Source organism: Dromaius novaehollandiae, chromosome 32 (assembly GCF_036370855.1).
Source record: "Dromaius novaehollandiae isolate bDroNov1 chromosome 32, bDroNov1.hap1, whole genome shotgun sequence".
Classification (NCBI taxonomy): domain Eukaryota; kingdom Metazoa; phylum Chordata; class Aves; order Casuariiformes; family Dromaiidae; genus Dromaius; species Dromaius novaehollandiae.
In genome coordinates, this window is record NC_088131.1 from 375,635 (window position 1) to 402,736 (window position 27,102).

General features: G+C 73.2%; 3 protein-coding genes across 4 annotated transcripts in view; 1 reads left to right on the plus strand and 2 right to left on the minus strand.

Annotated features, from left to right (window-relative positions):
* Positions 1-129: 129 nt before the first annotated feature.
* Positions 130-7,284, plus strand: EIF5A (eukaryotic translation initiation factor 5A). The gene is made up of 6 exons (XM_064501159.1): positions 130-283; positions 3,941-4,126; positions 4,216-4,320; positions 5,059-5,190; positions 5,705-5,778; positions 6,916-7,284. Exons 2-5 carry the CDS (start codon positions 3,962-3,964, stop codon positions 5,765-5,767), a joined length of 465 nt encoding a protein of 154 aa, XP_064357229.1. The 5' UTR covers positions 130-283; positions 3,941-3,961; the 3' UTR covers positions 5,768-5,778; positions 6,916-7,284.
* On the minus strand, positions 7,259-13,850 carry GPS2 (G protein pathway suppressor 2). Of its 2 annotated transcripts, none has more exons than XM_064501157.1 (11): positions 13,655-13,850; positions 12,837-12,946; positions 12,290-12,402; positions 11,963-12,042; positions 11,107-11,189; positions 9,611-9,779; positions 8,696-8,782; positions 7,891-7,970; positions 7,703-7,771; positions 7,537-7,620; positions 7,259-7,439 (listed from the first exon to the last, which is right to left on the minus strand). In XM_064501157.1, the coding sequence occupies exons 1-11, from the start codon at positions 13,746-13,748 to the stop codon at positions 7,356-7,358; spliced, it is 1,053 nt and encodes a 350-aa protein (XP_064357227.1). In that variant the 5' UTR covers positions 13,749-13,850; the 3' UTR covers positions 7,259-7,355. The 2 variants fall into 2 exon arrangements, with proteins under 2 accessions (XP_064357227.1, XP_064357226.1); XM_064501156.1 differs by having other exon boundaries at positions 7,703-7,798.
* A 2,976-nt stretch (positions 13,851-16,826) lies between these two features.
* The window catches only part of NEURL4 (neuralized E3 ubiquitin protein ligase 4), a 30,122-nt gene continuing 19,846 nt past the window's right edge, over positions 16,827-27,102 (minus strand). Inside the window, exons 20-29 of the mRNA XM_064501155.1 lie at positions 26,602-26,751; positions 25,571-25,729; positions 23,753-23,911; positions 22,417-22,596; positions 22,229-22,322; positions 21,001-21,108; positions 20,235-20,379; positions 18,877-18,983; positions 17,973-18,138; positions 16,827-17,175 (exon numbers count right to left, since the gene is read on the minus strand). Coding sequence (XP_064357225.1) covers positions 16,971-17,175; positions 17,973-18,138; positions 18,877-18,983; positions 20,235-20,379; positions 21,001-21,108; positions 22,229-22,322; positions 22,417-22,596; positions 23,753-23,911; positions 25,571-25,729; positions 26,602-26,751 — 1,473 coding nt within the window. The 3' untranslated portion in view covers positions 16,827-16,970. The remainder of the gene's footprint in view (positions 17,176-17,972; positions 18,139-18,876; positions 18,984-20,234; positions 20,380-21,000; positions 21,109-22,228; positions 22,323-22,416; positions 22,597-23,752; positions 23,912-25,570; positions 25,730-26,601; positions 26,752-27,102) is intronic.

A 27,102-nucleotide genomic window follows, 5' to 3' on the forward strand; every position in this document is an offset into this window, starting at 1 on the left:
CGCGCATGCGCACGGGGCGGCGCGGCGAGGGTGCAGCAGCGGCGCGCATGCGCGCCGCCCCGAGGCGCAGGCGCAGTGCGGCGCGGGCGTCCTCCCCCCTCCCCTTGCTCCCTCCCCCTTCGCGGCCGCTGTCAAGGCGGGGGCCCGCCTCGCCTGGGCGTGGGGGGGGGGAGGGTTGGTGGGGGGGGGGAGGTGTTAAGTGCGCGTGCGCACTGCGGGCCCCGGGGTTGCAGCAGCCAGAGCGGCGGCAGCAGGCGGCGGTTGAGCTCGCGGACGGGGGGGGGTGAGTCCCGCGCGGCGGCGGCGGCGGCGACCCGCGCCGCCATGTGAGGGGAGTCTGTGGGGGGGGGGGGGGGGGGCGCGTGGCGGCGGCGCTCCCTCCCCCACCCGCTTCCCGCGCGCGCGCGCGCCCTGACGCGGAGGGGGGGGGGGGTGCTGGTGGCGCGAGGCCCGCGTGGCGGTTGCGCGCGCCGCTTCCAACCGTCGCCCCCCCCCCCACTATAAAAGCCCCCCCTTCCCCCCTCGCTCCCCTCAGACGGGCGCCGGCGGCGCCCGGGCGCGCAGCTCCCCCCCCCACCCCCTTTTCTCCCGCCCCGCCGCCGCCTTCCCCGCCCTCCGCCTCGCCCCGGCCGCGTGTGTGTCTCATGGAGGGGGGGGGAACCCCTAATCCTCCCCCCCCGCTCCCCGCCACCGGCCTCCTGAGGTGAAGAGGCGGCTGGAGGCCGTCACCCCCCGCTGCGCACCCGCGGCGCCTCCCCGAGCGCCGGCCGAGGCCTTGGGGCCCGCGGCCGCCTTCCCGGAGAGGGCTGTGCGCTGGGGGGGGGGAGGGCAGTTTTGGGGGCTTTTGCCCTGCTTTTCCCAGTCCCCCGAGGGCCGAGCAGCCCCGGGGCGTCGCTGGGTGAGGAGTTGGGGGGCCGGAGGGGGCTCGGGGGTCCCGAGGGGCAGGGGGGAGGCGAGGAGGCCTGAGGCGGCTTTGGGGGGGGGGTTACACCAGGGAAAGGGCCGCTGTGGCGGCTGGGGGGGCCCTGGGGGGGCTGAAGGGGGCTCGGAGGCACCTGGGGGTCTCGGTGCAGGCGACCCCCAGCCCCGGGTGAGGCCTCACGGGGATCCGGAGGGAGAAGGTCCCGGGGGGGGGGGGTCCTCTGTGGTGGGACCCCCAGAAAAAAGTGAGTTTAGGGGGTTTTTGGGGGGGGGGGGGGACTCCCCATGGCCGGGGGGGGGCTCAGGGCCTCCCCTGCGCAAAGCGGGGTGGCCGGGGGGGGGGGGCTCTGCGGGACGGAGCCCTGCAGGAGACATGGTGAGTCGGGGGGGGGGAATAGGCTGGATTTGGGGTGGTTCCCCCCCCCCCCCCAAAAAAAAAAAGAGCCAGGGGATTTTGGGAGCCTTCGCAGCGGCCTGGGCAGCCCGGAGGCCTCCAGCCTGCGCTGCCGGGCCGCCATGCGGGACCCGGGGGGGCTTAGCCCCCCGTTTTGGGGGTGTCCCTGGGGCTGGGGGGGGGATGTGAAGAGCTAGGAGCCCCCCCGGGGGTGGGATTTGGGGGGGGGGGGCAGGACCCCAAGCAGGGTGAAACGCTGAGCAACAGGAGAGTTTTGGGGAGCAGGAGATGGGGGGGCACCCCCAGCACGTGGGGGGGGGTTGGGGGGTACCGGGGAGGTTTCGGGGGGGGTTGGGGGTGCTGAGGGTCCCCCCCCTTTTTGGGAAAGGCCCTGGCGAAGGGGGCTGCCTCCCCTGCCCGCCCTGGGGAGGGGGGGGTGGCCTGGGGGGTCCCTATGGGGGTAAAAGCGGGGGGGTGATTTGGGGAGAGGCTTGTGGCTCCCCCCACCTTGTCCCTTTGCGGGGGGGGGGATAATTTTAGGGGAAAAGTGGCTGTATTAAGGCTTGGGGGGGAGGCAAAAAGCTGGAGACACCCGACGGGACCCCCCCCAGCCCGCTCTGCTTCAGGGGGGGATGGCGGGGGCCTGGGACCCCCCCAAGTTTGGGTGAAGCCCCCCCGGATCCCTGGGCTGCGGCGGGGCGGGGGGGGGCCATGTGGCCGGGTGAGGCCTAGCGCAGGCCGGGGCCTCCGGCAGCCACCGCGAGCCCCGCAGAGGCAACCGGGGGGGGGACACGGAGCAGCCGGGGCCCCCCCAGAGGCAGAGGTGACACCCCCGTGTCCCCCCCTCCCCGCTGTGACCCCCCCTGCCCCCCCCGGCAGCACCCGACGCTGCCCAGAGCCGCTGAATCACGCAGGGCTGGCAGGGCCGCGCGGCCCCCCCCCCCCCCCCCCCCCCCCGCCACCACCACGCGGGGCCGGGGCTCCCTGGGGGGGCCCTGGCCTGTCCCCCCCCCCCCCCCCCAACCAAGCGTTTTGGGGTGGGGGGCGGCCGGCCAAGCCCCCCCCTTTCCACCCCAAAACACGTGGTGGCCCGCTGCCCCCCCCCCGGCCTGTCACCGCTGCTGCCACCAGGCCGGGGGGTCCCCCTGCGCTCGTCCCCCCCCCACGTGACACGGGGGGGGTTTTGGGGGGGGCACTTCGGGGACGCAATTCGTGGGCTGCGTAACGGGGGGGGGGTCGCGAATCGGAGCGTTTCGGGGTGCGTTTGGGCGCTTTCGGGTTTGCCGGTGCTGTCGGGAGGCCGAAGGGGGGGCCCAGGCGTCCTGCCCCCCCCCGCGGACGCCGGGGTCGTGGGGGAGGCGCCGGGCCCGGACGCCTGGGCTCTCCCTGCGCACGCCTGGGGCGGGCAGGGCTTCCCCCCCCCGCCCCCCCCCCGGGAAACCCGGGCCCGGCACCGCGGGGCTGCCACGTGGGCGGCCGGGCCTGGGGGGGTGCATGGGGCCCCCCCGGCGCCCACGGGGGGGTCCCGGCTCCCGCTGATCCTCTGCTCCCAGGTGCTGGGGGCTCCCGGCTCCCTCCGATCCCGGGGCCTGGGGGGGTCCTGGGTCTCCCTGACCCCCCCCCCTGATTCCAGGTCCCGGGGGGTCCCGGTGCTCCCTGATCCCGGGTACTCGGGGCTCCCGGTGCTCCTAGGTCCGGGGGGGTCCCGGCTGCCTCCGATCCCGGGTCCTCAGGGGGGTCCCAGCTCCCTCTGATCCCGGTTTCTGGGGCGTCCCGGCTCTCTCCAATTCCCCAATTCCAGGTCCTGGGGGGGGGGGTCCCGGCTCCCCCTGATCCCAGGTCCTTGGGGGTCCCGGCTTTTTCCAGTCCTGGGTCCTCGGGAGCTCCCGGCTCTCCCCGATTCCGGTCACTCGGTGGTTCCTGGCTCTTCCTGGCTCCCTGATCCCGGGTCCTGGAGGTTCCCGGCTTTCCCCGGTCCTCGGTGCTTCCTGGCTCCGTCCGATCCTGGGTCCTCGGTGCTTCCCGGCTTTCCCTGATCCCGGGTCCTTGGTGCTTCCCAGCTTTCCCTGATCTTGGGTCCTCGGTGGTTCCCGGCTTTCCCTGATCCCGGGTCCTCGGTGGTTCCTGGCTTTCTCTGGGTCCCTGATCCCGGGTCCTCGGTGCTTCCCGGCTTTCCCTGATCCCGGGTCCTCGGTGCTTCCCGGCTTTCCCAGTTGCCCCAATCCCAGGTCCCTGGTGGTTCCCAGCTTTCCCGGCTCCTCGGTGGTTCCCGGCTCTCCCCAATCCCGGCTCCACCCCGCCGGGGGCCGGCACAAGCCTCCGGGCACCACCACCACCACCACCACCACCCGCGTCAGTCGCCCGCGTCAGTCGGCCCTGGCGCCGCACCACCACCACCACCCCCCGTGTCAGTCGCCCGCGTCAGTCGGCCCCGGCGCCGCACCACCACCACCACCGCCCGCGTCAGTCGGCCCCGGCGCCGCACCGCGGGCCGAGTCAGGCGTCCCCAGCGGCGCCGGGTCGCGCGACGCCCCGGGGCCGGGCGCGGGGCGGGGGTGGGGGGCAGCGGGGGACCCCGGGCCGCCGCGGGGGGGCTCTGACGGCGCGCGTGCCCCCCCCCCGCAGTCGTGCGGACACCTGATCAGCATGGCGGATGACCTGGACTTCGAGACCGGCGACGCGGGCGCCTCCGCCACCTTCCCCATGCAGTGCTCGGCGCTGCGCAAGAACGGCTTCGTGGTGCTCAAGGGCCGCCCCTGCAAGATCGTGGAGATGTCCACCTCCAAGACGGGCAAGCACGGCCACGCCAAGGTACCGGGCCCCCCCCCGGGGCCCCCCCGCGCCCCCCCCCGCGCCCCCGATCCCCCTCACCCCCCCCCCCATCTTCCCCCCCCCCCCAGGTACACCTGGTCGGCATCGACATCTTCACCGGGAAGAAGTACGAAGATATCTGTCCCTCCACCCACAACATGGACGTGCCCAACATCAAGAGGAACGACTTCCAGGTCGGGGGGGGGTTCGGGGGGGCTCTGGGGGTGGGGGGCTGTGCCCCACGGCTCGGCGCGCTTGGGGGGCCCAGAGCCTCCTGCGTCGGGGCGCTGGGAGCCCCCGACCCCCTGCTCTGGGGTGATGGGACCCCCAAGTCCCACCTCGTGGCGTGGTGGAGCCCCAAACTTACATTGTGGGGTAACAGGGTGCCCCCCAGCCCCGTTCTGTGGGGCAGCGGGGCCCCAGACCCCATTCCATGGGGCAGTGAGACCCCAACCCCCATCCTGTGGGGCCCAAAGTCCCCTCCTATGGGGTGCTGGGACCCCAAACCTCACCGTATGGGACACCAAGCCTCTCCCAGTGGGGTGCTGGGACCCCAAGCCTCACCATATGGGACCCCAAATCCCATCCTATGGGGTGCTGGGACCCCAAACCCCATGCTATGGGGTGGTGAGGCCCCCAACCACCACCCTGTGGGGCCACAAACCCCATGCTATGGGGCGGTGGGACCCCAAACCTCACCATATGGGACCCCAAACCCTGTGCTATGGGGCAGTAGGACCCCAAGCCTCACCCAGTGGGTTGCTGGACACCCAACCCCCCCCCCCCCCAACGGTGCTGGCCTGGGCCGTGGGTGCCCCCCACGCGGCCGGGCCCCTCCCCGCGTTCTCCCCTGCGGCCGTGGGGCCCCCCCCCACGAGGGGCCGCCCCCGGCGCCGTGGGGCAGAGCCGGTGACGGGCCGTGGGTCGCGCAGCTGATCGGCATCCAGGACGGGTACCTGTCCCTACTGCAAGACAGCGGGGAGGTGCGGGAGGACCTGCGCCTGCCCGAGGGCGAGCTGGGCAAGGAGATCGAACAGAAATACGACTGCGGGGAGGAGATCCTGGTACGGGGGGGGCCGGGGGGGGGCTGGGGAGGGGGTGCGGGGGGCTGGGGGGGTCCTGGGGCACCCAGGGGGCTGGGGAAGGGGGTCCTAGGGGGCTGGGAGGGGACCCTGGGGTGCCAGGGGCCTGGGGAAGGGGCCTGGGGGGGGGGCCCTGGGGGGTTGTGGGGCTGGGGAAGGGGGTAGGGAGGAGCTGTGGGGCTGGGGAAGGGGCACTGAAAGGCCATGGGGAGCTGTGGGGCTCGGGAAAGGGCACTGGGGGACTTGTGGGGCTGAGCAAGGGGCACTGGGGTCCGTGGGGCTCGGGGGGGCTGTGGAAAGGAGCATGGGGGTCTCTGGGGCTCAGTGGGGGGCTGTGGGGCAGCCGTAGGGGAGTGAGGTGACTTAGGGGGCAGCTGTGGGGCTGGGCGGGGGCAGAAGGGAGACAGGTGGTAGCTGGGGAGGGGGTGGCTGTGGGGCAGCTATGGGGCAGCTGTGGGGCAGCAGCACCCTCAGGCCCCCCCTGCTCCCCCCCCAGATCACCGTGCTGTCCGCAATGACCGAGGAAGCTGCTGTCGCCATCAAGGCCATGGCGAAGTAAAGGAGACGCAGGTGAGCGGGGGGCGCCGTGGGGCGGGGGGACACGCCGTGGGGCGGGGGGACACGCCGTGGGGCAGGGGGGAACACGCCGTGGGGCAGGGGGGACACGCCGTGGGGCGGGGGGGCTGCGCTGTGGCTTGGGGGCTGCTGTGCTGTGGCTTGTGGGGGAAGACGCCGTGGGGCAGAGGGCCCAATTGAAGGGTTGCTCTGGGGTGGGGGAGCCATGCCGTGGGGCTCGGGGACGTGCCATGGGGCAGGGGGGTCACGCCATGGGGCAGGGGGTCAAGCTGTGGGGCAGCTCTCCAGACCCCACGGAGGAGAGGAAACAAGGGGGCTGCCTTAATGGACTGCTGTGGGGCAGAAGGGAAATCCTATGGGGTAGAAATCGCTATGGGGCTGCAAGCAGATGCTATGGGGTAGGGGGATGCTATGGGGCAGGGAACTGCTTTATGGGGCAGGAGGACACAGGTGAGGGGGATGCTATGGGGCAGGCATTGCTCAATGGGGCAGGAAGGGCACGCTGTGGGGCAGTGGGCTGTGCAGTGGGGCACAAAGAAATTGCTATGGGGCAGGAGAGGGGATGCCATGGGGCAGGGCAAGACGCTACGGGGCAAAGCAGGAGATGCTGTGGGGCAGTGCAAGATGCTCGGGGGTAGGAGGAGTTGCTGTGGGGCAGCGGGGGCGGGCGCTAGAAGATGAGAAAGGACCGCTATGGGGCAGCGGCGGGGGGGGGTGCTCTGGGGTGAGGAAGACTATGGGGCAGGGGAGAATGCTATGGGGCAGAGAAAGATGCTATAGGGCAGTAGTCATGGGGCAGAAAAAGACGCTATGGGGCAGGAGCAGTTACTATGGGGTAGGAGAACACACTATGGGGCAGAGGACGCTATGGGGCAAGAAAAGATGCTATGGGGCAGGAATGGTCATGGGGCAGAGGAAGACGCTATGGGGCAGGGGCAGTCGCTATGGGGCAGGGGCAGTCAATGTGGAGCAAGAGAAGATTCTATGGGGCAAGGAAAGATGCTATGGGGCAGGAAAAGATACTGTGGGGCAGGGGAAGACGCTATGGGGCAGCAGAAGCATGCCGTGGGGCGGGAGGACACGGGGCGCTGCCGTGGGGCCGGGGCGACCCACGGCGCCGTGTCGTTGCAGGCCGGCGGACGCGGCGAGGCCGGCGGGGCCCCCGGGAACACTACAGCCGCGGCCCGGGGCGGGGGCCGGGGCGGGGGGGCCGCCCCCGCCGGCCCCACGGCCGCCCCACGGCCGCCCCCGCCAGCCCCACGGCCGCCTCCCCCCCCACCCCCTCCCCTCGGCGCCGGGGCGGGCCCCCACCCTGCCCCGCCCCCGCGCGGGGGCGGAGCCAGCCCCCGTAACCCCTCCCCCCGGCCGGGCCGTGGCCCCGCCCCCTCTCCCCCTCCCCCCCCCGCGGCCGGCGGGGGCGGGCGGGCCCCGGGGCCCCGCCCCCCCCCCAAAACCATTTGTTAATCAGCCTCAATAAAAAAAAAAACGAGTTTAATATGACACCGGCGTGTCGAGGCGTGTCGAGGCGTGACATGGCGTGTCGAGGCGTGTCGAGGCGCGACACGGCGGCGTCACTTGTGGTAGAAGCGCTGGCCCTGGCCGTGGGGCAGGAAGGGGTGGCGGGCGGCCGGGGGGGTGCTGGCGGGGAACCCCGACTGCGGGGGGGGGGGGGTCAGCACACGCGTGCGCGGCAGGGCACACGTATGTACGGCGCCGCACACGCGTGCGTGGGGTGGGGGGGGGGGGACTCACCGTGTGGGGCTGCTGGGGGGCGGCGCCGTGGGGGAAGCTGCCGGGCGAGGCGGGTCGCGCCGGGTGGCTGTAGGCCAGGCCGGACTGCGGGGAGAGGCGTGTCGGCATGGGCGCACACGCGTGAACACGCGTGAACACGCGTGTGCGGCGGGGGGGGGGGGCTCACCTTGGCGGCGCCCTGCATGGGCACGGGCAGCTGGGGGGCGGGCAGCAGCGCCGGGCTGGGGTGCAGCGCCTGGGGGTGCATGGGGCGCAGGCTGGACTGGGGGGGGGACACGGGGGGGGTCAGGGGGCGCCCCACACGCGTGTGCCCCCCCCCGCACACGCGTGTGCCCCCCCGCGTGTGGGGCTCACCGAGTCGGAGAAGCCGGACTGCTGGTTGGCGTGCTCCAGCTGCTTCTGCAGCGGGATGGTGCTGCTGGGCGGGATGAAGCCTGCGGGCGCCGCCCCACACGTGTGGGGCAGGGGGGGGGTGAGCTTCACACGCATGGGGCGGGGGGGTGAGCCCCAGGCATGTGGGGCAGGATCGAGTTGGTGGGGTGCGCCCCACACGTGTGGGGCAGGGGAGGGATGAGCCTCACATGCATGGGGTGGGGGTGAGCCCCACCTGTGTGGGGCAGGATTGAGTCGGGTGCACCCCACACATCTGGGGCAGAAACGAGGCAGAGGAGAGACCCGCACATGGGGCAGGATCAAGGCAGGGAACTGAGCCCCACACGTGTGGGGCAGGATTGAGGCAGGGGACTGAGCCCCACATGTGTGGGACAGGATGGGGGGGGGAATTAACCCATCACGTGTGGGGCAGGAGAGGGGCTATGGGGCTGGGCCACACCTGTGGGGGGGGGGGCTGGGCACATGTGTGGGGCAGGAGGAACATGGTGGGGGGCCTCCAGGGGGGGCAGGGCTTGGGGGGAGGTGCATCCCTGGGGCTCCGCCCCCAAGGTGTGGGGCAGAGTCCTGTGGCTCCCCCCCCCCCCGGCTAGGGGGCGGGGCTCCCCGAGGCTCCACCCCCGGGCAAGGATGGGAGGGGTCCCCAGGGGTCTGGCCAGGTGGGTGGGGTTCCCCGTGGCTCCACCCCCCGGTGGGCGGGGCTCCCCGTGGCCCTACCCCTGTGGGCGTGTCTCCCCGTGGCCCCGCCCCCCAGTGGGCGGGGTCTCACCTGGCTGGGCGGGGGGGAAGTGCCCGTGCAGGCTGTAGCCCGGCTGCTGCTGCGACAGGTAGGGCAGGGCCGGGAAGGCCGAGGGGCCTGGGGGGCCGCGTCAGTGCCCCACGGCGCCCCACAGCCACCCCCAGCTGCCCCACAGCGACCCCCGGCAACACCGCCCTGCCCCACGGCGACCCACAGCCACCCCCAGCTGCCCGACAGTGACCCCCGGCAACACCGCCCTGCCCCACAGCGACCCCCAGCCACCCCCAGCTGCCCCACAGCGACCCCCGGCAACACCGCCCCGCCCCACGGCGACCCACGGCCACCCCCAGCTGCCCCATAGTGACCCCCGGCAACACCGCCCTGCCCCACGGCGACCCACGGCCACCCCCAGCTGCCCCATAGTGACCCCCGGCAACACCGCCCTGCCCCACGGCGACCCACGGCCACCCCCAGCTGCCCCATAGTGACCCCCGGCAACACCGCCCTGCCCCACAGCGACCCCCAGCCACCCCCAGCTGCCCCACAGCGACACCACCCTGCCCCACAGCGACCCACGGCCACCCCCAGCTGCCCCACAGCGACCCACGGCAACACCCAGCTGCCCCACGGTAACCCATGGCAATCCTCACCCACCCTGCAGTGACCCACGGCCGCCCCACACTGCCCCATGGCGGACCCCAGCTGCCCCTCGGCGACCCACGGCAATCGCCACCCACCCCATAGCAACCCACAGCGCCCCTCCCACCCCCCCCCGCCCCATGGCCCCCCCCCGGCCTCACAGCAGCCCCCAGCCCCACGGCAGCTCCCTCCACTCCCCCGATGCCCCCCTGGCTCCCTGGCAGCCACCTCTGCCCCATGGCACCCCACAGCAGCCCCCCATCCCCACCCCACGGCGCCCCCCCCCAGCCCCACGGCGCCCCTCACCGCGGATCTGCTGGCCGCCGGCGTAGCTGACGGGCCCGGCCTGGCCCGGGGGGAAGCTGTGCTGGCCCTGCCCCACGGCGAAGGCGCCATGCCCCCCCTGCCCCCCCGCGAACTGCCCGTGCTCCGCCGGGGCCGCCGCGAAGGCCGGCTGCGCCGCAAAGTGCCGCGTCTGGGGGCAGGTGGCGTCGGGGGCGGCCCCACGGGGACGTGTGGGGCAGCCCCACGGACACGCGGGGGGGGACATGGACAGGGACACGCGTGTGGGGCAGCCCCACGGACACGCGGGGGGGGACATGGACAGGGACACGCGTGTGGGGCAGCCCCACGGACACGCGGGGGGGGACATGGACAGGGACACGCGTGTGGGGCAGCCCCACGGACACGCGGGGGGGGGACATGGACAGGGACACGCGTGTGGGGCAGCCCCACGGACACGCGGGGGGGGGACATGGACAGGGACACGCGTGTGGGGCAGCCCCACGGACACGCGGGGGGGGGACATGGACAGGGACACGCGTGTGGGGCAGCCCCACGGACACGCGGGGGGGGGACATGGACAGGGACACGCGTGTGGGGCAGCCCCACGGACAACGCGGGGGGGGACATGGACAGGGACACGCGTGTGGGGCAGCCCCACGGACACGGGGGGGGGGACATGGACAGGGACACGCGTGTGGGGCAGCCCCACGGACACGGGGGGGGGGACATGGACAGGGACACGCGTGTGGGGCAGCCCCACGGACACGCGTGTGGGGCAGCCCCACGGACACGCGGGGGGGGACATGGACACGCGTGTGGGGCAGCCCCACGGACACGCGGGGGGGGGACATGGACAGGGACACACGTGTGGGGCAGCCCCACGGACACGCGGGGGGGGACATGGACAGGGACACGCGTGTGGGGCAGCCCCACGGACACGGGGGGGGGACATGGACAGGGACACGCGTGTGGGGCAGCCCCACGGACACGCAGGGGGGGACATGGACAGGGACACGCGTGTGGGGCAGCCCCACAGACACGCGGGGGGGGACATGGACAGGGACACGCGTGTGGGGCAGCCCCACAGACACCCACAGGCAGGGAAGACCAATGGATACACGCGTGTGGGGCAGCTCAATGGACAGACATGTATGTGTGGGGCTGCCCCATGGACACGCACACATGTGAGGCAGCCCCACAGACACGCACACACATGTGGGGCAGCCCCACAGACAGACATGCACGCGTGGGGCAGCCCCACAGGGAATTGCCCACCCAGGGCTGCTCTGTGAGCCCCACATGTGCCCCACAGACCTCCTGCCCTGCCCCACGGCCCCCCCGCCCCATGGCCCCCCCCAGCCCCACCCCAAGGCACCCCCCAGCCTCACGGTGCCCCCAGGCCCACAGACCCCCACCCCGCCCCACGGCCCCCCAGCCCCACGGCTCCCCCCCACCCCACAGACTCCCCCCCCGCCCCACGGCCCCCCCCACCCCACGGCGCCCCCAGCCCCACTCACGGTGATGACGGGGGGCCCGAACATCTGCTTGGCTCTGTCGGCCGCCATGAGGGTCCCGGGGCGGCTGTGTCCCCCGGGGCTGCCTGTGGGGGGGGGGGGGTGTCACTGCCCCACAGCTGCCCCACGGCACCCTATAGCCCCCCACACTGCCCCACGGCCGCCCCACGGCACCTTACAGCCCCCCATGCTGCCCCATGGCCACCGAAAGCCTCCTGTGCCCCCCAGGGCTGCCTGCGGGGAGGGAGTCACTGCCCCATGGCCGCCCCACGGCATCCTACAGCCCCCCCCCAGCCACGCCACACCACCCTGCCACCCCCCTACGCTGCCCCACGGTGCTGTACAGCCCCCCCCCCACGCTGCCCCACAGCCACCCCACAGCGCTCTGCAGCACCCTATGCTGCCCCACGGTGCTCTGCAGCCCCCCACGCTGCCCCACAGCCACCCCACAGCGCTCTGCAGCACCCTATGCTGCCCCACGGTGCTCTGCAGCCCCCCACGCTGCCCCACAGCACCCTACAACCCCCCCACGACCATCCCCCAGAGCTACCTGTGAGCAGAGACTCGCTGCCCCATGGCGCCCTACAGCCCCCTATGCTGCCCCAGGGTGCTCTACAGCCCCCCACGCTGCCCCACAACCTCCCCACAGCCCCCCGCAGCCCCCCCCCGCTGCCCCACAGCGCCCTGCAGTCCCCCCATGACCACCCCAAAGACCCTTGCGTCCCCCCAAGGCTGCCTGTGAGGGGGGACTCGCTGCCCCCCAGCACCCTGGACCCACCCCAGCCCCCTGGCTGCCCCATGGCCCCCCCAGCTTCCCCCCCGGCCGCCCCCCAGCCCCCCCGGCCGCCCCCCAGCCTACCCTGCATGTTGAGGATGTGGGTCCCGGCGTGCACGGCCATGCCCTGCTGGTAGGCGGCTGCCGTCAGCGTCGTCATGTCGCTGCGAGGGGAGAGATGGCGGGGGGGGGCAGGGTCAGCCCCATGACATGGCCCCCCCGCAGCCCCCCCCACGGCCCCCCCCACGGCCCCCCACCTCTGCTCCTTACGGTGCCGCTTCTCCTTCTCATGCAGCACCTTCTTGAGCTGCAGGAAGAGCTGGTGCTTCTCTTCTTGCAGCCCCCCGGCCCCCCCCGGCCCCCCGGTGTGCCCCCCCCCCCCGCCCCGCGGCCCCCCCCGCGGCCCCCCACCTCTGCTCCTTGCGGCGCCGCTTCTCCTCCTCGTGCAGCACCTTCTTGAGCTGCAGGAAGAGCTGGTGCTTCTCCTCCTGCAGCGCCGAGAGCTTCTCCTGCAGCTTCAGGATCTGTTGGGGGGGGGGGGGTGAGCGGGGGGGCAGGAACTGGGGGGCAGGAACTGGGGGGCTGGGGGTGAGCGGGGGGGGGCAGCAGGGGGGTCTGGGGATGTCCTGAACCTGGTGGGGGGGGGGGGTTGTCCCAAGTTGGGGGTCCTGGGGGGGCCCTGAGGTCACGGGTGTCCCTGGGGGGGTCCCCGAGGTGGGGGGGTCCCCAGAGGGGTCTCCGAGATCGGGGGGGGACCCCAGGGAGTGTCCCCAAGATGGGGGCTCCCTAGAGAGTCCCTGTGGGGGTGTCCACGGGGTCGGCGGGGCCCCTGGGGGGGTGTCACCGAGGTGGGGGTGTCCCCGGGGGGGTCCCTAGGGTGGGAGGATCCCTGGGGGGGGCCCCGGGGGGGCCACGTGGGGGTGTCCCTGGGGTGGGGGTGTCCCCGGGGGGGCCGGACCTGCTCCTTGGTCTCCTCCAGCGACATGCGCTCCTCCATCTCCTTCTTGCGGCGCCGCTCCTGCTCCTCCCGCAGCTTCTGCTCCATCATCTTGTCCACCTCCTCCTCCTCTGCGGGGGGGGCAATGCGGGGGGGTCAGGGGGCAACACGGAGGGGTCAGGGGCAACGCAGGGGGCAACGGGGGGGTCAGGGGACACGGGGGGGGTCGGGGGGCACGGGGGGGGTCGGGGGGCAGCACGGGAAGGTCATGGGGCACCGGGGGAGGGGTTGGGGGGCAACGCGGGGGGGTCAGGGAGTACGGGGGGGGGGGTCAGGGGGTAACACGGGGTCAGGGGGCACCGGGGGGGTCGGAGGGCATCACAGGGTCAGAGGGCATCGCGGGGTTCAGAGCGCATCGGGGGGGGTCAGAGGGCGCCAGGGGGGTTGTTGCCATGGAAACCGGTGCCCCCGGTGGGGGGGTCCCCACAGCTCGTTGCCGCTGGAGGCTGTTGCTGTGGCGACGGAGGCACCAGGCCCCGGCCTGTTGCCATGGGGACAAGTGCCCCTGCCCTGTACGTGTGTGTGAAGGGGGAGGCTGTTACCATGGCGACTGTCGGGGGGGGTCGTTGCTACGGGAACGGTCCGCGGAGGGGCGCGTTGCCATGGGGACGGTCGGGGGGGTTGCTATGGGGTGGTCACCATGGGAACAGACCCAGGGAGACGGATGGGGGGGGTGTCGCCACCATGGGGGCAACCGGGGGGGGGGTCGTTGCCATGGGGACAGCCCGGGGAGGGGGGGGTCGCTGCCATGGGCCCGGGGCGGGGGGGCCGCCGCTCACCCTGCCGCTTGCGCTCGCGCTCCACCATGACGTGCCGGTGCAGCGCCCGCGCCATGGCCGACGAGAGCTTCGGCCGCTCCAGCAGCGCCGGCATCTTCGCTCCGCTCCGCTCCGCTCCGGCCCCCGCAGACACCCGGAAGCGTCCGCGGCGGCCACAGATGGCGGCGCTTCCGCTTCCGGGGCGCGCGGCTCCGCCCCCTCCCCCCCTCCGCTTCCCGCTCCCCGGCGCGCGCGTGTGTGCGCGTGCGCGGCCGCCAGGCTCCGCCCCCACCGAGCGCGTCACGGCCCCACGTGACCGCCCCCAGCACGTGACGGCGGCCGCGGCCCCGCCCCCGCCCCGGGCCCCCCCCCGAACCCCCCGGAGCCCCCTCGAAACCTGAGACCCCCCCGGGGGCCCCCCAATACCCCGGGAACCCCCCCAAAATCACCGTCCCTCCCCCCTCCTTGGGGCCTGATTCACCCCCCGGGACCCCCCCAAAAGCCCAAGAACCCCCCCAAAAAACACAGCCCCCCCCTTGGGGCCTGAGTCACCCCCTGGAACCCCCCCAAAACCCCAGGAATCCCCCCAAAATCGTGACTCCCCCCTTTAAGGCCTGATTGACCCCCTGGGACCCCCTCAAACTCCAGGGGCCCCCCCAAAATCACCATCCCCCCCCTTGGGGCCTGAGTCACCCCCTGGGACCCCCCAAAAACCCAGGAACCCCCCCAAAAACACAGCCCCCCCCGGACACAACACGCCGACGCGGCCACTCCTTCGCTCGTGGTTTATAAACCCGGGGGGGGGGGACGACACGGGGGGGGCAAATCATGGGGGACCCCCCCGGCCCCCAAAAAGCAGCTTTAAATAAAACGTCTGTTTTTAAAAAAAAACAACAAACCACCCCCCCCGCGGCCCCCCCCCGGATTCACATTTCGGACAAGGGGGTAATAAATAAGGGGGGGGGAGGGAGGGGGGATGTGCGTGGGGAGGGCAGCGGGGGGGGGGGTAAGTGCTGTGACCCCCCTGCTCTGGCACCCCCAAAACAGGGCTGGGACACCCCCCACCCCGGTGGGGGTGGGAACCCCCCATGGGCTGAGCCCCCCCCCCAATTCCACCTCCCCCCCACACCCAAAAAGGGAGCCCGGATTCCCCCCCCATGGGGACCCCCCCACTTTGGGGTCAGCCCCCCCCCACTTTGGGGTCAGCCCCCCCACATTGGGGACCCCCCCAAAATTGGGACCCCCCCAATAAGGACCGCTAGCCCCAATGGGGGGGAGATGGGGGGGGCTGGGACCCCCCCAGAACCAGCTCCAGGGTGGGAGGGGGCCCCAATTTGGGGGTCCATGTGCAAAGTCCTGCCCCCCCCCATTACCAGGGATTTGGGGGGGGGTCCTGGGGGGGTCCCCAAGTTTGGGGGGGGGGGCAAGCTCTGTGGTAGCCCCCGGGGGTCTGTGGTAGCTCCTGGAGCCAGAGGAGTCCCTGGGGGGGCTCCCCGGTAGCCGGGGGGGCCCCCGATGTCCACAGGCTCCCTGGTAGCCACCGAGGGCTCCCCACTAGCCGCAAGGGCGTCTCTGGTAGCCACGGGGGGGGCCCCAGGGGCTCCCCGGTAGCCCCTCAAGGTCCCTGGTAGCCGGGGGGGGCTCCTTGGTGGCCACGGATGGGTCCCCAGTGGCCACAGGACAGCCGCAGGGTCCGCGGGGGGGCCCTGGTAGCCACGGACGGGTCCTCGGTGGCCACAGGAGGTCCCCGGTAGCCATGGGAGATCCTTGGTGGCCACAGGAGGTGCCTGGTGGCCGCAGGAGGTCTTGGCAGTCCATGGGGGGGGTCCCTGGTAGCCATGGGAGGTCCCTGGTGGCCACAGGAAGTGCCTGGTGGCCACGGATGGCTCCTTGGTGGCCACAGGAGGTTCCCGGTAGCCATGGGAGGTCCTGGGTGGCCACAGGAGGTGCCTGGTGGCCAGAGATGGGCCTTTGGTGACCACAGGAGGTCCCTGGTGGCCACAGGAGGTCCCTGGTAGCCACGGACGAGTCCTCAGTGGCCACAGGAGATTCCTGGTGGCTTTGGGAGGTCCCTGGTGGCCCCAGGCGGCTCCTTGGTGGCCACAGGAGCTCCTGGGTGGCCCCAGGCAGCTCCTTGGTGGCCTCGGGAGGTGCTGGGTGGCCACAGGAGGTCCCTGGTGATCCCAGGTGGCTCCTTGGTAGCACCGGGAGGTCCTGGGTGGCCACGGGCAGCTCCTTGGTGGCCACAGGAGGTTCCTGGTGGCCCCAGGTGGCTCCTTGGTGGCTCTGGGAGGTCCTGGGTGACCCCGGGCAGCTCCTTCGTGTCCCCAGGAGGTCCTTGGTGGCCCCAGGCGGCTCCTTGGTGGCCCTGGGAGGTGTTGGGTGGCCACAGGAGGTTCCTGGTGGCCCCAGGCAGCTCCTTGGTGGCCTCGGGAGGTTCCTGGTGGCCCCAGGAGGTCCTGGGTTGCCCTGGGTGGCTCCTTGCTGATCCTGGGAGGTCCTGGGGGGCCCCAGGAAGTTCCTGGTGGCCCCAGGCAGCTCCTTGGTGGCCCCGGGAGGTTCCTGGTGGCCCCGGGCGGCTCCTTGGTGCCCCGGGAGGTCCCTGGTGGCCCCAGGCGGCTCCTGGGGGTCCCGGGAGGTCCTGGGAGGTCTTTGGTGGCACCAGGTGGCTCCTTGTTGGCCACAGGAGGTCCTGGGTGGCCCTGGGAGGTTCCTGGTGGCCCCAGGCGGCTCCTTGATGTCCCCAGGAGGTCCTGGGTGGCACCAGGCAGCTCCGTGGTGGCCTCGGGAGGTGCTGCATGGCTCCGGGCGGTCCTGGGTGCCCCTGGGAGGTTCCTGGTGGCCCCAGGTGGCTCCTTGGTGGCCCCGGGAGGTCCTGGGTGGCCCTGGGTGTCTCCTTGGTGGCCCTGGGAGGTCCTGGATGGCCCGGGCAGCTCCTGGGGGTCCTGGGAGGTCCTTGGAGGCCCTGGGTGTCTCCTTGGTGGCCACAGGAGGTGCCTGGTGGCCTTGGGAGGTCCTGGGTGGTGCCAGGCGGCTCCTTGGTGGCCTGGGGAGGTCCTGGGTGCCCCTGGGAGGTCCTGGGTGGCCCTGCGCAGCTCCTTGGTGGCCTGGGGAGGTGTTGGGTGGCCACAGGAGGTTCCTGGTGGCCCCAGGCGGCTCCTTGGCGGCTCCGAGAGCTCCTGGGTGGCACCAGGCAGCTCCTTGGTGGCCTCGGGAAGTCCTGGGGGGCCCTGGGCAGTCTTGGGGGGCCCTGGGAGGTTCCCGGTGGCCCCGGGCGGCTCCTTGGTGGCCCCGGGAGGTCCCGGGCAGCTCCTGGGGGGCTCCGGGGCGGGGGCGGTCACTCGACGCGCACCAGGAGGCCGCAGAGGACGGTGGCGCCGGGCTCCTTGGTGACCCACTCGAGCTCGGCGGGGCTCAGGCGGGGGTCGAGGCCCTCGGGGGGGCGCAGCGAGGGCGGCCCCGGGCGGAAGGAGCCCGGCCGCACGCACACCTCGAAGGCCACCTGCGCCCCGTGCGGCCGCTGCGACCGCGGGTCCCGGAAGCTGCGGGAAGGGGGCGGGGACGCGGTCGGCCACGCCCCCATCTGGCCACGCCCCATCTGGCCACGCCCCCTCCAATCCATTTCCCCCCCCCGCCAATCCACATCCCCTCCAATCCGCACCCCCCCACCAAGTTTGGCTGCTTCCAGGAGGAAGCTCTGAGTGCTGCTGGCCCCGCCCACCTGCGTGGCCCCGCCCACCATCAGGCTCCGCCCCACCCGCACTGGCCACGCCCCCTCCTATGTACACCCCCCCCCCCACACACACACACACCTGGCTGCCCCCCCAGGGGGGAAACCTCAGCCACTGCCTATCCCTGTGGCCCCGCCCACTGCTTGGCCACGCCCACTCAGGCTCATTTGCATAAGACCGCCCCTGCCCCCTGAGGCCACGCCCCTCCCTCAAGTGCTGCACCCCCCCCACTTGGCTTCATGGTGGTAGCCCCGCCCCCCGTAACGCCCCACCCCAAGCCCCGCCCATTCCTGTATTTGCAGCAGCCCCGCCCACCTCCGCTAAAGCCCCGCCCCTAAAGCCCCGCCCCTGCTGGAAGCCCCACCTCCTTCCCTCACACATCTCTATTACCCAGTTCTGCCTCCCCTGAAGCCCCGCCCACCCAGCCAAGCCCCGCCCCCTCAATGAGCCCCGCCCCCCCCAGCAGGCCCCACCCCCAAGGCCCTGCCCAGCTCCATGCTGGAAGCCCCGCCCCTGCCTAAACCCCGCCCCCCAAAGCCCCACCCCTGCTGAAGCCCCACCCAGGCCCCGCCCCCAAAGCCCCGCCCTCTGGAGCCCCGCCCACGTACTGCACTTTGGTGGCGAAGGGCTCGAGGGCGGCGTAGCGCAGGGCCGGCGACAGCACCAGGCGGGGGGGCCCGGACGCCTGGGCCCCTGCAGCGCCGGGGGGGCCCCGTGGCGCCCCCCCCCCGGCCGCCTCCCCCTTGGCCGGGCAGCTCAGGATGGACGAGGAGCCTGCGGGGGGGGGGGAGCGTCGGCCCGGACGCCTGGGCCCCTGGGGGGGGGGTCCCAGAGGCCTGGGTCCCTGCGGGGGGGGGGGGGTAGGGGGTCCAGGTGGGGGGGGGTTCCGGGGGGGTTTCCGGGGGGCAGTGCCTGCGTGCGGGGGGTTTCGGGGGGGTTCGGGGGGGCTCAGTGCCTGGGGGGGGTTCAGGGGGGTTTCGGGGGGGCGGTGCCCGGGTGTGGGGGGTGTTGGCAAGGTTTCGGGGGGGGGGTCTCGGGGGGGTCTCACCTGGGACGAGCTGGCCGCGGTCGAGGGTGCAGCGCACGGCGCCGGCGCTGGGGGTTTCGGGGGGGGTTTCGGGGGGGTGTCGGGGGGGTGCCCAGGTGCGGGGGGGTTTCGGGGGGTGTTGGGGGGGGTGTGGGGGGGTCTCAGGGGGGTCTCACCTGGGACGAGCTGGCCGCGGTCGAGCGTGCGCCGCACGGCGCCGGCGCTGGGGGTTTCGGGGGGGGTTTCGGGGGGGTGTCGGGGGGGTGCCCAGGTGCGGGGGGGTTTCGGGGGGTGTTGGGGGGGTGTGGGGGGGTCTCGGGGGGGGTCTCACCTGGGACGAGCTGGCCGCGGTCGAGGGTGCAGCGCACGGCGCCGGCGCTGGGGGTTTCGGGGGGGTTTCGGGGGGGTGTCGGGGGGGTGCCCAGGTGCGGGGGGGTTTCGGGGGGTGTTGGGGGGGTGGGGGGGGGTCTCGGGGGCGGTCTCACCTGGGACGAGCTGGCCGCGGTCGAGCGTGCGCCGCACGGCGCCGGCGCTGGTGCCATGAAACGCCACCGGCCACTTCCGCCAGGCCCCCCCCGCCTCCGGCCGCGGCCTGCGGGGGCCCCACACCGGGGGGGGGGTCAGGGAGCCCCCAGATCTTCCGGGGACCCCCCGACCCCACCCAGGACCCCCCAGATCCCCCCAGGGCACCCCCGATCCCACCCCCCTCCCAGACACCCCAAATCCTCCCCGGGACCCCCAAAATCCCACCTGGGACCCCCAAGGGCCCCCAAGACCCCCGAATCCCCCCCCCGGACCCCCAAAATCCCATCTGAAACCCCCAAATCCCCCCCAGGACCCCCAAAATCCCACCTGGGACCCCCAAGTGCCCCCCAGGACCCCCAAATCTCCCCCAGGACCCCCAAAATCCCACTTGGGGCCCCCAAATTCCCCCCCCAGGAAGCCCAACCCCTCCTGGGTCCCCCCAAGGACCCCAAAACTCCCCTGGGGCCCCCCAAAACCCCCCTAGGAGCCCCCCAAGGACCCCCAACCCCCCCCCAGAGGCCTCCAAGGACCCTAAACTCCCCCCAGGAGCCCCCCAAGGACCCCCAACCCCCTCCCCAAAGACCCCAAAACCCCCCTGAGGACCCCCAACCCCCTCCCCAAGGACCCCCAACCCCCCTCCGGAGTCCCCCAAGGACCCCGAAACCCCTCCCCAAGGACCCCAACCCCCCCCGGAGCCCCCCAAGGACCCCCAACCCCCTCCCCAAGGACCCCAACCCCCCCCCGGAGCCCCCCAAGGACCCCCAAACCCCTCCCCAAGGACCCCAACCCCCCCCCGGAGCCCCCCAAGGACCCCCAAACCCCTCCCCAAGGACCCCAACCCCCCCCCGGAGCCCCCCAAGGACCCCCAAACCCCTCCCCAAGGACCCCAACCCCCCCCAGAGCCCCCCAAGGACCCTAACCCCCCCCGGAGCCCCCCAAGGACCCCCAAACCCCTCCCCAAGGACCCCAACCCCCCTCCGGAGCCCCCCAAGGACCCCCAAACCCCTCCCCAAGGACCCCAACCCCCCTCTGGAGCCCCCCAAGGACCTCCAAACCCCTCCCCAAGGACCCCAACCCCCCTCCGGAGCCCCCCAAGGACCCCCAAACCCCTCCCCAAGGACCCCAACCCCCCTCCGGAGCCCCCCAAGGACCCCCAAACCCCTCCCCAAGGACCCCAACCCCCCTCCGGAGCCCCCCAAGGACCCCCAAACCCCTCCCCAAGGACCCCCAACCCCCTCTGGAGCCCTCCAACCCCCTCCTGCAGCCCCCCAAGGACCCCGGCCCCCCTTCCGGTGCCTCCCCCGGCACGGGGCCCCACCGGAGGCTGAAGCGGCACCAGCCGACGGGCTGGGGGCCGTCGCGCGGTGCCTCCCCCCGCCGGAAGCCGCCCTCGTCGCCCCGCAGCTTGTGGCAGGACTCGCAGAAGCAGAGGCTGCGCTTGGGCTCCGGCGCGAAGTACTCGTCTGCCGCGGCCGTCAGCGCCCCGCGGCCAGGGCCCAGGCGTCCGGGGGCCCCGGCGTCCGGGGAACCCCAGCCCCCGGGGACCCAGGTGTCCAGGCAAACCCCAGCCCCGGGGACCCAGACATGCAGGGGGCCCAGGCATCCGGGGGGCCCAGGTGTCCGGGGACCCCCCACCCCTTGTCTCCCACCCCCTGGGGACCTGGGCCTCCGGGCCACTCCCCCCGCCCTGTCCCCCAGCCCTGGGGGACCCAGGTGTCCGGGGCCCCCACCCGAGGGACCAGGCATCCAGGTGCCCCCCCTCCCCCAAGGGACCCAGGTGTCCGGATGACCCCCCACCTCACTCCCCGGGGACCCAGGGGTCTGGGTGCCCCCCCCCCACCCCGAGGGGCCCAGGCATCCGGGCGCCCCCTCCCCACATCCTGAGGGACCCAGGTGTCCGGGTGCCCCCCCTTCCCTGGGGACCCAGGCGTCCGGGCACCCCTCCGCACACCCGGAGGGACCCAGGCATCCAGGTTTGCCCCCTCTGCCCCCGAGGGGCCCAGGCGTCCGCCCCCCGCCCCCTCCGAGGGGCCCAGGCGTCCGGCCCCCCCCCCCCCCGCGGGGCCCAGGCGTCCGGCACGCACCGGGCAGCAGCAGCAGGTCCTTGAAGCGGCCGCACAGGGCCTGGTACTCGCAGGGCTTCAGGGGGGCCGCGTCCAGCGGGGGGGCCCAGCACACGCTCTCCTTGATCCCTGGGAGGGGGCGGGGCCAGATGGGACACGCCCACCGGGGGGCGGGGCCTCACCGGGACACGCCCACTGGGGGTGTGGCCTCACCTGGCCACGCCCACCAGGGGGTGGGGGCTCATCTGGCCCTGGCCACGCCCCCCTCCTCTAGCAGGGGTCTCACTGTGGGTGGGGGGGCACGGGGATCCCCCCCAGCCCCATGGATATGGGGGTCGCGGGGACCTCCAGCCCCACGGATTTTGGGGGGGGGGGACACCAGGAGCCCCCCAGCCCCACAGATTGGGGTCACCCTGACCCACCCCCAGCCCCACAGATTTTGAGGGGAGACCTCTATGAACACTCCCCCCAGCCCCACAGATCTGGGGGGACCCCAGGACCCCCGACCCAGCCCCACAGATTGGAGGACACCCTGAACCCCCCCAGCCCCACAGACCTGGGGGGGCCCTGGGACCCCCAACCCAGCCCCACAGATCCGAGAGGGCACCACGACCCTCCGGCCCCACACTGGGGGCACCCTGAACCCCCCAGCCCCACAGATCCGGGAGGACCCCAAGACCCCCAACCCACCCCCACAGATCCGGGGGGACCCCCAAGACCCCCGACCCAGCCCCACAGATCCGAGGGGACACCAGGACCCCCGACCCAGCCCCACACTGGGGGACACCCTGAACGCCCCAGCCCCACAGGTCTGGGAGGACCCCTGGGCCCCAGCCCCACAGATCCAGGGGGTCCTGGGACCCCAGCCCAGCCCCACAGATCCAGGGGGAACCTGGGACCCCCAACCCACACCCACAAATCCAGGAGCACCCCAGGACCCCCGACCCAGCCCCACAGATCCAGGGAGACCCTGGGACCCCCAACCCACACCCACAAATCCAGGACCCCCGACCCAGCCCCACAGATCCAGGGAGACCCTGGGACCCCCAACCCACACCCACAAATCCAGGAGGACCCCAGGACCCCTGACCCAGCCCCACAGATCCAGGGGGAACCTGGGACCCCCAACCCACACCCACAAATCCAAGAGCACCCCAGGACCCCCGACCCAGCCCCACAGATCCAGGGAGACCCCGGGACCCCCAACCCACCCCCCCAGCCCCAGGGCCCCCCGGCGCCCCCCACTCACCGTCCACCACGTCGGCCTTCTCCACGTCGCCCCGGGCACGGGGGTCCCCGCCGCCCCCCGCTCCGGGCGCCGCCGGCTCCGCGACGATGGTCACCTGCGGCCGGGTGACAGGACCCCGCGCGCTCAGCGGCGGTGGTGCGGGGTGGGGGGGACACGGGGGTGGGGGGGACACGCGGGGGGACACCCACCTGCTCGCACTGGCCGTAGAGGTCGAGCAGGACGTAGCAGGGGGCCGGGACGTCCCCCGCCGCCACGCCCTGGTCGAGGCCGTTGACGAAGAGGTGGAGGCCGCCGGCGGCGTCCACCAGCAGCCCCAGCACCGTCCCCGCCGGCACCGTGTCCAGGTTGGGGCCGTAGTTGTCACAGATCTGGGGGGGGGGGGGGGGGGGGGGGGCTCGGTGGGGGTGGCAACCCCTTTGGGGACACCAAGGGACATGGGGACCCTCTGGGGGACACTCCTGGGAGATGGGGACCTGCCTGGGGACATGGGGACCTGCCTGGGGACACCTAAGAGACATGGGAATCCTCCTCAGGGACACCCCTGGGAGGGGGCAACCCCCTTGGGGACACTTGAGGGACACGGGGACCCCCGTGGGGACATGGGGACACCCCTGGGGACACCTAAGAGACATGGGAATCCTCCTCAGGGACACCCCTGGGAGGGGGCAACCCCCTTGGGGACACTTGAGGGACACGGGGAACCCCGTGGGGACATGGGGACACCCCTGGGGACACCTCTAGGAGACGGGGACCATCCTAGGGACATCCCAGAGACCTGAAGACCACCTTGAGGCACCCAAGGGACATGGGGACCCCCCTCAGGGACATCCCTGAGAGGTGGGGACCCCCCAGGGACATGGGGACACCGCTGGGGACACCTGAGGGACATGGGGACCCCACCCGGCAACATCCCTGAGAGGTGGGGACCCCCCTGGGGACATGGGGACACCGCTAGGGACATCCCCAGGAGATGGGGACCATCCTAGGGACATCCCAGGGACCTGAACACCACCTTGGGGACACCCAGAGGAGGTGGGGACCCCCCTGGGGACATGGGGACACTCTGGGGACACCCAAGGGAGATGGGAACCATCCTAAGGGCATCCCAAGGACCTAAGGACGCCCTTGGGGACACCCAAGGGACACGGGGACCCCCTTGGGTGTTTTGGGGGTCCATGGTGTGTTTTGGTGGTGACGGGGGTGTGTTTGGAGGTCCCGGGGGTTGCGTTCGGGGGTGACAGGGATTGTGTTCGGGGGGTCCCAGGGGTGCACTGGGGGGTGACAGGAGGTGTGTTTGGGGGGTCCCGGGGGTGCATTGGGGGGTGACAGGGGGTGCGTTCGGGGTGTCCCAGGACCACACTGTGGGGTGATGGGGGGTTGCGTTGGGGGGTGACAGGGGTTGTGTTGGGGGGTGCCGGGGGGGCAGGTTGGGGAGTGAGGGGGGTGTGTTGGGGGGTGACGGGGATGCGTTGCGGGGTGACGGGGTGTTGCGCCGGGGGTTGCCGGGGGCGGCGCGGGCGGTACCTTGACGGCGTTGCGGAAGACGGCGCGGCGCTGCAGCAGCCAGGCCGAGCGCTTGAGGGCGGCGGCGGTGGCGGGGAAGGGCAGGCGCTCGGGGGCCGCCCCGGTGACGCCCAGCGCCAGCGAGGAGCTCCACTGCGGGTTCAGGCAGTCGATCTGCACCTGCGGGGCGCCGTGACGTCACGGTGACGTCATGGTGACATCACTGCGCCCGGCAATGTCACCCCCCGCCCGCCGGCCGCGCTCGGGGGCCGCCCCGGTGACGCCCAGCGCCAGCGAGGAGCTCCACTGCGGGTTCAGGCAGTCGATCTGCACCTGGGGGCGTCACCGCGACGTCACCATGACGTCACCGTGACGTCACCGTGCCCAGTGACGTCACCCACTGCTGCACAGGACCCGTCTGGGCACACGTGACATCACTGTGCCCCTGTGACATCACCTAGCTGCAGGGCAGGAGCCACCTGGGTGCACGTGACATCACCGTGGCCCATTACATCACCCAGCTGAAGTACAGGCCCTGCCGGGGCATGTGACATCACAGCACTCCTGTGACATCACCCAGCTGCGTTGCAGCCCCGGCCATGTGCGTGTGACATCACAGCACCCCCGTGACATCATGGAGCCACATCGCAGCCCCATCCCGTTGTGTGTGACATCACAGTGCCCTTGTGACATCACCGAGCCATGTAACGGCCCTGCCCAGACGTGCGGGACATCACAGTGCTCCTGTGACATCACAAAGCCACATTGCAGCCCTACCCGGGTGAGTGACATCACAGCACCCCGGTGACATCACGGAGCCGCATCACAAGCCCCGCCCGGGCGCAGGCGATGTCACGGTGCCCGGTGACACCCCGGAGTCGCGTGCAAGACGTCACAGCACCCCAGTGACACCCCAGAGACACGTCACAGCCCCTCTCGGGTGCGGGTGACGTCCTGGTGCCCCAGTGACACCCTGGAGCTGCAGCCCCGCCTGTGCACGTGTGACATCACAGCCCCCTGCTGACATCACTGAGTTGCATCACAGCCCCGCTCGGCTGCAGGTGACATCACAGCACCCCGGTGACACCCCGGAGCCACGTTGTGGTGCGGGTGACGTCCCTGCGCTCCGGTGACACGCTGGAGCTGCATCGCAGCCCACCCAGCACGGGTGACACCCCCGCACGCCGGTGACACCCCGGAGCCGCATCACAGCCCTCCCGGTGCGGGTGACACCCCCGCACGCCGGTGACACCCCGGAGCCGCGTCGCAGCCCGCCCGGCGCGGGTGACACCCCCGCACGCCGGTGACACCCCGCAGCCGCATCACAGCCCTCCCGGTGCGGGTGACACCCCCGCACGCCGGTGACACCCCGCAGCCGCATCACAGCCCTCCCGGTGCGGGTGACACCCCCGCACGCCGGTGACACCCCGCAGCCGCATCACAGCCCTCCCGGCGCGGGTGACACCCCCGCACGCCGGTGACACCCCGCAGCCGCATCACAGCCCTCCCGGCGCGGGTGACACCCCCGCACGCCGGTGACACCCCGGAGCCGCGTCGCAGCCCGCCCGGCGCGGGTGACACCCCCGCACGCCGGTGACACCCCAGAGCCGCGTCGCAGCCCGCCTGGCGCGGGTGACACCCCCGCACGCCAGTGACACCCCGCAGCCGCGTCACAGCCCTCCCGGCGCGGGTGACACCCCCGCACGCCGGTGACACCCCGCAGCCGCATCACAGCCCGCCCGGCGCGGGTGACACCCCCGCACGCCGGTGACACCCCGCAGCCGCATCACAGCCCTCCCGGCGCGGGTGACGGCCGCCCCCCCCCCGGCGCGGCGGTACCTGGAAGAGGCGCCCGGGGGGCAGGGGCTGCCCCACCACCACCAGCCCCTGGTTGTAGCTGGCGACGCGGGTGGCCGTGCGGTTGCCGTTGGACAGCAGGATGTTCTTGCCGTGCGTCTCCAGGAAGGTCGGCGGTGCCGGCGCCGGGCTCGCCTCCCCCTGGGGGGCACGCGGGGCTCAGGGCCGCCCCACGGCGCCGCCGCCCTGCCCCACGGCTCGCCCTGCCCCACGGCTCTCCTTGACCCACGGTGGGCCGGGGGCTGCTCCACAGCGGGCTCAGGGGCTGCCCCATGGCTCTCGCTGCCCCACAGTGGGGTTAGGGGCTGCCCCACGGCCCTGTGAGGGGGCTCAAGGGCTGCCCCACGGCTCTCGCTGCCCCACAACAGGGTCAGGGGCTGCTCCATGGCCCCGTGAGGGGGGTCAAGGGCTGCCCCACAGCACCATGTGGGGCTCAGGGGCTGCCCCATGGTTCTCCCTGCCCCACAGGAGGGTCAGGGGCTGCCCCACAGCACCATGTGGGGTTTGGGGGCTGCCCCACAGCTGTCCCTGCCCCACAGCGGGCTCAGTGGCTGCCCCACAGCACCATGTGGGGTTCGGGGGCTGCCCCACAGCTCTCCCTGCCCCACAGCGGGCTCAGGGGCTGCCCCATGGCCCCGTGAGAGGGGTCAAGGGCTGCCCCACACCTCTCCCTGCTCCATGATAGGGTCAGCAGCTGCCCCACAGCCCCCCCCACCCCACAACGGGGTCAGCAGCCGCCCCACAGCCCCCCCCACCCCACAACGGGGTCAGCAGCCACCCCACGGCCCCCCCCCACCCCACAACGGGGTCAGCAGCCGCCCCACGGCCCCCCCCCGCCCCACGGCGGAGTCAGCAGCCGCCCCACAGCCCCCCCCACCCCACAACGGGGTCAGCAGCCGCCCCACGGCCCCCCCCCGCCCCACAACGGGGTCAGCAGCCGCCCCACGGCCCCCCCCCGCCCCACAACGGGGTCAGCAGCCGCCCCACGGCCCCCCCCGCCCCGCCCCACTCACGGAGGCGTCGTCCTCGGCGTCGCTGGCGGCGGCGGAGGTGGCGGCGGAGGCCGGGGGGCCGGGGGGGCCCTCGGCGTCACCCTGCGCCGCGGCGCTGACGATGGAGACGGCCGTCACCCGCCCGTACAGGTCCAGCGCCACGAAGGCGTTCTGCGGGGGGGGGCGGGGTCAGCGCCGGGCCACGCCCCCAGGCCACGCCCCCTGCCTGGCTCCACCCCCTTCCGGGCTCCACCCCCACTAGGCTCCACCCCCACCGGGTTCTGCCCCCTGCCAGGCTGCTACCCTGCCGGGCCACGCCCCCACCGGGCTCCGCCCCCCCCACCGGGCCCCGCCCCCTGCTAGGCTCTGCCCCCACCAGGCTCCACCCCCAGGGGCTGGGAGGGGGGGGTTGAGGCTGGTGATGTCATGGCCGCCAAGCCCCTCCTCTGGGGTGTGAGGTCAGCGAGCTCAGTGACATCATCACCAGGCCCCTCCTCTGGGGTGCGTGAGGTCGGTGAGCTC

Coding starts and splice junctions, on each gene's coding strand:
- EIF5A (XM_064501159.1), top strand. CDS start 3,962: ATGGCGGATGACCTGGACTTCGAGACCGGCGACGCGGGCGCCTCCGCC. Junction 4,127..4,215: donor GCAAGCACGGCCACGCCAAG/GTACCGGGCCCC, acceptor CCCCCCCCCCAG/GTACACCTGGTCGGCATCGA. Junction 4,321..5,058: donor TCAAGAGGAACGACTTCCAG/GTCGGGGGGGGG, acceptor TGGGTCGCGCAG/CTGATCGGCATCCAGGACGG.
- GPS2 (XM_064501156.1), bottom strand. CDS start 13,748: ATGCCGGCGCTGCTGGAGCGGCCGAAGCTCTCGTCGGCCATGGCGCGG. Junction 11,190..11,962: donor CCACATCCTCAACATGCAGG/GTAGGCTGGGGG, acceptor CCCCCCCCACAG/GCAGCCCCGGGGGACACAGC. Junction 8,783..9,610: donor CGGCGGCCAGCAGATCCGCG/GTGAGGGGCGCC, acceptor GCGGCCCCCCAG/GCCCCTCGGCCTTCCCGGCC.